The sequence below is a fragment of the Pagrus pagrus genome (assembly GCF_965226575.1).
Source record: "Pagrus pagrus genome assembly, chromosome: 8".
NCBI classification, from domain to species: Eukaryota; Metazoa; Chordata; class Actinopteri; order Spariformes; family Sparidae; genus Pagrus; species Pagrus pagrus.
In genome coordinates, this window is record NC_140192.1 from 33,449,675 (window position 1) to 33,458,960 (window position 9,286).

Below are 9,286 nucleotides of genomic sequence, written 5' to 3' on the forward strand. Positions count from 1 at the left end.
CGCTATCAAGCTAATATGTTAGTATTGGTGAATTTTGGCTGCACTTTCTCTGCCTTACTTGTGCCACTAATAGCTTTAGCAATACATTCGCCTAGCTTTGTGGAAGACAGCAGTCATGCACAATGACTGCACAGTGCGAAGGGCAGAATGCACGCAGATACAGGTAGCCTGTTAAATCTTTTCATACAGGCCGGGCTTATTAGATGATAATTGGTGGACTTTCTGGGGAAAACCTGGTCTGATTAGGAGAGACGGCATCCATCCCACTTTGGACGGAGCGGCTCTCATCTCTAGAAATCTAACCCATTTTATTAGCCAACCACCAGCCTGACAACCCAGAGTTGAGACCAGGAGACAGAGCTGCAGTTTTACACGCTTCTCTGAGCTTCCATTAGATCAGTTGCACACCCAAAACTTTATTGAGACTGTGTCTGCCCCCTGACCACCTAAATTAATCAAATCAAAAGTCAGCAGAAGAGGAGTTGTGCATGAAAATCTAATAAAAATTAACAGCAACTCTGCAATTTCAAAACAAGACAAGAGAATTAAATGTGGACTCCTAAACATCAGATCCCTGTCATCGAAAGCTGTATTAGTAAATGACTTAATTTCAGATTGTAATATTGATTTATTCTGTCTTACTGAAACCTGGCTGCATCCTGAAGAATATGTCAGCCTGAATGAATCCACTCCACCCAGTCACATTAATACTCACATTCCTCGAGGCTCCGGCCGAGGAGGTGGTGTTGCAGCTATTTATGACTTAAGTCTGTCAATCAATCCTAAACCTAAATTAAATTATAACTCATTTGAAAGCCTTGTTCTTAGTCTTTCACATCCAACGTGGAAAACTTTACAGCCAGTTCTATTTGTTGTAGTGTATCGAGCACCTGGTCCTTACTCAGAATTTTTATCTGAATTCTCTGAGTTTTTATCAAGTCTAGTCCTCAAATCAGATAAAGTAATTATTGTAGGTGATTTTAATATTCATGTGAATGTCGTTAATGATAGCCTTAGTACTGCATTTATCTCATTATTAGACTCTATTGGCTTCTCTCAGTGTGTACATAAACCAACTCACTGTTTTGACCACACCCTTGACCTTGTTCTAGCTTATGGTATCAAGATTGAAAATCTAACAGATCCACAGAATCCTCTTTTATCAGACCATCACTTAATAACTTTTGAAGTTCTATTACTGGACTACACACCATTAGGCAAAAACTCCTTCACTAGATGTCTATCTGATAGTGCTGTAGCTAAATTTAAGGAAATTATACCGCTGGCACTAAATTCAATGCCATGTCTTAATATAATAGAGGACTCCTCCGCTAACCTCAGTTCCTCACAAATTGATCATCTTGTTGATAGCACTGCAGGCTCATTGCGAACAACACTGGACTCTATTGCCCCTCTGAAAAAGAAACCTATAAAACACAGGAGGTTAGCACCTTGGTATAACTCGGATACCCGCAAATTGAAGCAAACATCACGGAAATTTGAATGGAAATGGCGTTCGACCAATTTGGAAGAATCTCGCTTAGCCTGGAAAGATAGCCTTAAAATATATAGGAAGGCCCTCTGCAATGCCAGAGCAAACTATTACTCGTCATTAATAGAGGAAAATAAAAACAACACCATGTTTCTTTTCAGCACTGTAGCCAGGCTGACAGAAAGTCACAGCACTACTGAACCATGTATTCCTACAACGCTCAGTAGTAATGACTTCATGAGCTTCTTTAATGATAAAATTTTAACTATTAGAGACAAAATCCATCATCGCTTGCCCTCAACTGGCACTATTGTATCTTTAAACACAGGAACTTCAGAAACAGTTGTAAATTCTGACTTATATTTAGACTGCTTCTCTCCCATTGACCTCCACCAACCAACTTCGATGATTTCTTCATCTAGACCAACAACTTGTCTCCTAGACCCCATCCCAACTAGGTTGTTGAAAGAAACTTTACCTTTAATTAGCTCATCTCTACTAGAAATGATCAACCTGTCTCTATTAACAGGATACGTACCACAGTCCTTTAAACTAGCTGTAATTAGACCGCTCCTTAAAAAGCCTAATCTTGATCCAGAAGCTTTAGCCAACTATAGACCTATATCCAACCTCCCTTTCCTCTCCAAGATCCTTGAGAAAGCAGTCGCCAACCAGCTATGTGACTTTCTTCATAACAATAGTTTATATGAGGATTTTCAATCAGGTTTTAGAGCACATCATAGCACAGAGACGGCACTGGTGAAAGTTACAAATGACCTCCTAATCGCTTCTGACAAAGGACTTGTCTCTGTCCTGGTCTTGCTAGATCTTAGTGCTGCATTTGATACCATTGATCATCACATTCTACTACAGAGACTGGAACACTTAACTGGCATTAAAGGACCCGCATTACACTGGTTTAAGTCCTATTTATCGGATCGATTTCAGTTTGTACATGTTAATGATGAGTCATCCCTGTATACCAAGGTTAGTCATGGTGTTCCTCAAGGCTCCGTGCTTGGACCCATACTATTCACCTTATATATGCTCCCTCTAGGAAATATAATTTGGAAACACTCCATAAACTTTCATTGTTACGCAGATGATACCCAGTTATACCTATCAATAAAGCCAGATGAAACTAATCAGCTAATTAAACTCCATGCATGTCTCAAGGACATTAAGACCTGGATGACCTGCAATTTTCTGCTGTTAAATTCAGATAAAACCGAAGTTATAGTACTTGGTCCTAAACACCTTAGAGATGCATTATCTAATGATATAGCTAGTTTGGATGGCATTAACTTGGCCTCCAGCACCACCGTCAGGAATCTGGGAGTTATCTTTGATCAAGATATGTCCTTCAACTCCCACATAAAACAAATTTCAAGGTCTGCATTTTTTCATCTACGTAACATTGCAAAAATCAGGCCCATCCTGTTCCCTCTCCTCCTCTCCTCTCCATCTGTATACATGCCCCATCTCTGCATGTCACTGACTTCACTTCTTCCCCGGAGTCCTTGTGCTTTCTAGTCCTACAGGCTCCCATGGATCCTGGTCGCGCCTGGGTCGTGGATCGTGGATGCGCCTACTGCCATGGCCCTGCCTGACACCCACCACTACTGTTGCTAATATTAGTCATATCTCTGTTACATACGTTCCACTACTATTATTGTAATGCATTACTACATACTATCCTTACCGTTAACCACTACTACTGTTATTACTAGTAATCACATTTCCATTATGTGCATTTCATTATTATTGCTGTAATACCTCTTTATGTACTTTCATTCCTGTCAACCATCCATTATAATTGTATACATTGTGATCTCGTTGATCTGCTCTGTACATGCGACATCTATTGCACGTCTGTCCGTCCTGGGAGAGGGATCCCTCCTCTGTGGCTCTTCCTGAGGTTTCTTCCACATTTTTTTTTCCCTGTTAAAAGGGCTTTTTTTGGGGCAAGTTTTTCCTCACTCGAATCGAGGGTCGAAGGACAGAGGGTGTCGTCTCTGTACAGATTGTAAAGCCCTCTGAGGCAAACTGTGATTTGTGAATTTGGGCTATACAAATAAAATTTGATTTGATTTGATTAGAGGCCTGCAACAGCCACACATATTGGATTTTGTTTTTATTTTATTTGTAAGTGCATTTGATTTATTGATTGCTGCCAGGATGTTAAGAGGTTTTCTACAAATATAACAAAAAAACTTTAAAATAATTAAAATAAATCACATTTAAACCGGCTAAGATCATTTTTGTGCAATGGGAATGTGCAAACTCTGCATTTACACCCAGGTCAGTTGACTCTGCAGTAGACACAGGTTTTTATTACCTCTGCTCGGCTTTGATCTAAATGTAAGACCCGGGTGAACACGCTAAATTCCGCTGCGTGAAGTGATGACGCATTATTAACACCTGGTGGAGGGTGAAGGAGAAATTTGGGATGCAGTCTATTAAGGACGTTTTATTACTGGACTCCGTGTTGGAGGTGGAGCCCTGTTCATTCCTATGAAAGCTGCTCAGTGGTGATCTGAAGCCAAAACAGCTCGATTACCTGGATCGCGATCCAGGTAGGAGGAGGATAAAATAAGGATAAAATAATTGAATCGTGCACCTCTTCTAGACTTTCCAAATGTTATTGGACCAAATGGATCAAATTATGACAGTGAAACGAGTCATTTCGCAGCAGTTGTGACGCTCAAAACAATTTTTTCCAGAGTTTTACAGACACTTCTTTCACAGTAGGTCTATTGTTGCCTCCTCTTCCATTACAAATGTTTTCGGTGCATTTGTGACGTAATGTGACGTCAGTGATGTACAACGTGAAGCTTCAGATAAAAGTCACAGATGGGCTGCCTTGCCTGCGGGAAGTGGAAATGGGGTCAATAGTCCAATTTTTAGCAAGTGTACCCACGTTTAAAAAACCTGTGTAGACTCGCTAATTTTGGTGGAAAAGCAGTATTACCAACCTTCGCTTTAGTTAAATAGTCCATAATTTTTTAAATATTTACTAAAGATTTTGTGGCAAGAACTGTGAAATTGACCTTTATATTGGTACACTTTAATTCTGATAAATTGCTAGTGCATATTAATTTAGTCAGCACAGAGCTGGTCAGGTAAACATGAAAACATGTACATTTGTCCTCAGATAAAAGCACACAATAAAACATAAAAGAAAATAAAGCTGCCAATATTATCTATCTGAAAATGTTGAGCCACTGCATCTGACCATTAACTGTACAATATATGTCAAACAATTGTCATGTATTGTGTATTGAGCTGAATGGAACATATGCAAAATTGTTACAATGTTAAAATCTCTATAAATGCTTAGATAGCATACAAAAAGTGGATGTCAGGTGTTTCATTTCAAGGTTCTCATATTTTATTTCACGAATAAATTGTCAAAAGAACAATATCAGCAGATTGAAAGCCTTTTTAAAAAACTGCACTCATACAAACACACACACACACACACACACACACACAAACACACAGATTCTCTTCAGTGGTTGGATTTCTTTAGTTTTCTCTCAGTTTATCATCAGACAAGGCAGCATCCAGCTGTGTTGCCCTCCAACATATTTTAATACTGCTGGTTCTCTCAAAGCACCGTCTCCCTGAAGACTCCGATCAGACTGTGAGGCCGTTCAGGATGATCTGGGCGGGATCCTGTCCTTGACCCTGCCCTTGAACCCACTACCGATCCGACTCTTCTACTGCTTCTTCGATGTTCCAGAGACTCGAGTGCAGCACAGGTGAAGGAGCTGAGGTCCCCACAGCTCTGTAGGTGCAGCAAACCAGGTCTTCTCCTGGGAGGCTGAGGGAAAGGTTGGGAGGAACTGCCTGCTGGCTGCTGCTGGGGAGGTTTCGGCTGACTGGGACCCACCTCAGAGTCAGTGAACGCCTGAAAGCAAACAGGAAACTAATGTTCATGACACCTGAAATATACAGTGGGGAAAATAAATATTGAACGCGTCAACATTTTTCTCAGTCACATATATTTCTGAGCAGGCTATTGACATGAAATTGTCACCAGATGTCGGTAACAATCCAAGTAATCCACACATACAAGGAAATCAAGACATACATGTCCATAAATTAAGTTATGTGTAATAAAGTGGAATGACACAGGGAAAAAGTATTGAACACGCTTACTGAAATGTAATTAATGCTCTGTTGGTAATGACAGCTTCAAGATGCCTCCTGTATGGAGAAACTAGTCGCATGCATTGCTCAGGTGTGATTTGGCCCATTCTTCCACACAAACTGTCTTCAAATCCTCTTCCGGGGGCCTCTTCTATGATCTTCAGTTCTTTCCATAGACTGATTCAGTTCTTTCCATAGATTTTCAATTGGATTCAGGTCGGGTGATTGACTGGGCCATTATAGCAGCTTTATTTTCTTTCTCTGAAACCAATTGACAGTTTCCTTGGCTGTGTGTTTGAGATCATTGTCTTGCTGAAATGTCCACCCTCGTTTCATCTTCAGCATCCTGGTAGATGGCAGCAGATTCTTATCAAGAATGTCTCGGTACATTTCTCCATTCATCCTTCCTTCAATTATATGAAGTCTGCCAGTACCATATGCTGAAAAACAGCCCCACACCATGATGTTCCCACCTCCAAACTTCACTGTTGGTATAGTGTTTTTGGGGTGATGTGCAGTGCCATTTGTCCTCCAAACATGGTGTGTGCTATGACATCCACAGAGTTCAATTTTGGTCTCATCTGACCAGACTATATTCTCCCAGTATTTCATAGGCTTGTCCAAATGTTGTGCAGCAAACTTTTAACAAGCTTCAACATGCTTTTTCTTGCGTGGTGAGTGTGCATAGAGGCCATTGTTTTCTTTGAAAAAACTGTACCTGCTAATTCCAGGTCTTTCTGAAGCTCTCAGCAAGTGGTCCTTGGCTCTTGGACAACTCTTCTGATTATTCTTTTGACTCCTCTGTCAGAAATCTTGCAAGGAGCACCTGGTCGTGGCCGGTTTATGGTGAAATTATGTACTTTCCACTTCCGAATAATGGCCCCAATGGTGCTCACTGGAACATTCAGAAGTTTAGAAATACATCTGTAACCAATGCCATCAGTATGTTTTGCAACAATAAGGTTGCAAAGGTCTTGCTTTTACCCATCATGAGATGCCCATTGTGTGACACCTTGGTAATGAGAAACCTTTTTATAGGCCATCAATTAGGACTAAACTAGCTGATATTCATTTGCACTGATAGGGAGCAGGATTGCTTTCTAAATACTGACAAATTTCAGCTGGTTTCTTGGCTTTCCATGCCTTTTTGCACCTCCTTTTCTTCATGTGTTCAATAAGTATTCTGTGTCATTTCACTTTATTACACATAACTTAATTTATGGAAATATATGTTTTGATTTCTTTGTATGTGTGGATTACTTGGGGTTGTTACCGACATCTGGTGACAATTTCATGTCAATAGCCCCATCAGAAATTGATTTACTGAGAAAAATGTTGACACGTTCAATACTTATTTTCCCTGCTGTAGATGGAACAAAAATATCATGTATTCATTTGTACTGATTAATTATCTTGGGAATTACATTTGACAGTTTATTAAGTCCACCTGGCTAAAAATAATGCAGTCTAATACAAAAGTCCTGTCATAAATGTTCAGTGTTTCTGTTATAATTGACGTGTTTAAAAAGGTCACAGCCAGGACATCGTTTTTTTTGTTTTTTCTGCCTTTATATGGCTTTTATTGATAGGACAGCTTCAGAGATGACAGGAAACAGGATGAGAGAGCGGGGGTGACACGCAGCAAAGGGCCTCAGGTTGGACTGGAACCCGAGGCTGCTGCAGTGAGGACAATGCCTCTGTACATGGGACGCCCACTCTACCAACTGAGCGAATGGGCGCCCCAGGACATCGTTTTTGACTTTCATTTTGAACTCATCTTTGAACTATGACTGGATGTCTTGGTCGACTGTGTTTGGCCATACCCAGAGATGAGGACTCGAGTTTGTGACTTGGCCTCAAGTCGCACATAAGTTGCATACTAAGTGCCCTGAGACTTGACTTGGGACTTGCCCTCAAAAGACTTGAGACTTAACTCGGACTCAAGATATGGGTCTCTTGAACAAGCTTTATTTTTGGCGAATTAACATTAAGAAAATGTCCAACAAGCTGAACGTCATCCCTCATGCGTACCCTTACTCATCTGGTTCAGGTGTGCATGGCCACAGATTTCTACAACACTATGGTGAAAAGCACTACATCTGCTGCTGCTCTCCCATTTGTCATAAGTTTTGCTTATGTGTGTTGGTGGGAAAATTTTGGTGGGAGTGTGTTGGTGGGAGTGTGTTGGTGGGAGAGTGTTGGTGGGAGTGTGTTGGTCGAAGGATGTTGATGGGAGTGTGTTGGTGGGAGAGTGTTGGTGGGAGTGTGTTGGTGGGAAAGTGTTGATGGGAGTGTGTTAGTGGGAGAGTGTTGGTGGGAGTGTGTTAGTGGGAGGATGTTGGTGGGAGTGTTTTGGTGGGACGATGTTGGTGGGAGGGTGTTGGTGGGAGTGTGATGGTGGGAGGATGTTGGTGGGAGGATGTTGGGGGGAGTGTGTTGGTGGAAGTGTGTTGGTGGAAGTGTGTTGGTGGGAGGATGTTGGTGGGAGTGTGTTGGTGGGAGGATGTTGGTGGGAGTGTGTTGGTGGGATGCTGTTGGTAGGAGGGTGTTGGAGGGAGTGTGTTGGTGGGAGGGTGTTGGTGGGAGTGTGATGTTGGGAGTGTGTTGGTGGGAGGATGTTGGTGGGTGATTGTTGGTGGGAGTGTGTTGGTGGGAGGATGTTGGTGGGAGTGTGTTGGTGGGGGTGTGTTGGTGGGAGGGTGTTGGTGGGAGTGTGTTGGTGGGTGATTGTTGGTGGGAGTGTGTTGGTAGGAGGATGTTGGTGGGAGGGTGTTGGTGGGAGTGTGATGGTGGGAGGATGTTGGTGGGAGGATGTTAGGGGGAGTGTGTTGGTGGAAGTGTTCTGGTGGGAGGATGTTGGTGGGAGTGTTTTGGTGGGAGTGTGTTGGTGGGAGTGTGTTGGTGGGAGGATGTTGATGGGAGTGTGTTGATGGGAGTGTGTTGGTGGAGGATGTTGGTGGGAGTGTGTTGGTGGGAAGATGTTGGTGGGAGTGTGTTGGTGGGATGCTGTTGGTAGGAGGGTGTTGGTGGGAGTGTGTTGGTGGAAGTGTGTTGGTGGGAGGATGTTGGTGGGAGTGTTTTGGTGGGAGTGTGTTGGCGGGAGTGTGTTGGTGGGAGGATGTTGGTGGCAGGATATTGGTGGGAGTGTGTTGGTGGGTGTGTGGGGTGGTGGGAGAGTGTTGATGGGAGAGTGTTGGTGGGAGTGTGGTGGTGGGGAGGATGTGGGGGGTTGGTGGGAGTGTGTGGGGGTGTGGATTGGGGTGGTGGGAGGGATGGTGGGGGTGGAGTGTGTGGTGGGAGTGTGTTGGGTGGGAGGGTGTTGGTGGGAGTGTGTTGGGGGGGGGTGGGAGTTGTGGTGGGGAGTGTTGGTGGGGTGGTGTGGGAGTATGTTGGTGGGAGTGTGTTGGTGGGGTGTGGTGGGGGTTGGGGAGGTGTTGGTGGGGGGGGGTTGGGGTGGAGGGTGTTGGTGGAGGTTGTTGGTGGGGAGTGTGGGGGAGGTTGTGTTGGTGGGAGTGTGTGTTGGTGGGAGGGTGTGGTGGGAAGTGTTTGGTGGGGTTGGTGGGGTGGGAGTGTGTGGTGGGAGGTGTGTGTTGGTGGGAGGATGTTGGTGGGAGTGTGGTTGGTGTGGTGGAGTGTGGT

The 9,286-nt window shown here is 43.3% G+C and overlaps 1 protein-coding gene across 3 annotated transcripts in view; it reads right to left on the reverse strand.

Annotated features, from left to right (window-relative positions):
• Positions 1–4,697: 4,697 nt before the first annotated feature.
• The window catches only part of fam189a2 (family with sequence similarity 189 member A2), a 63,018-nt gene continuing 58,429 nt past the window's right edge, over positions 4,698–9,286 (reverse strand). Inside the window, exon 9 of one of the 3 annotated variants that reach the window (XM_084360506.1) lies at positions 4,698–5,405. In XM_084360506.1, the coding sequence (XP_084216632.1) occupies positions 5,103–5,405 (303 nt within the window). In that variant the 3' untranslated portion in view covers positions 4,698–5,102. The remainder of the gene's footprint in view (positions 5,406–9,286) is intronic. The other 2 variants (XM_084360505.1, XM_084360504.1) reach the window with 2 other exon arrangements.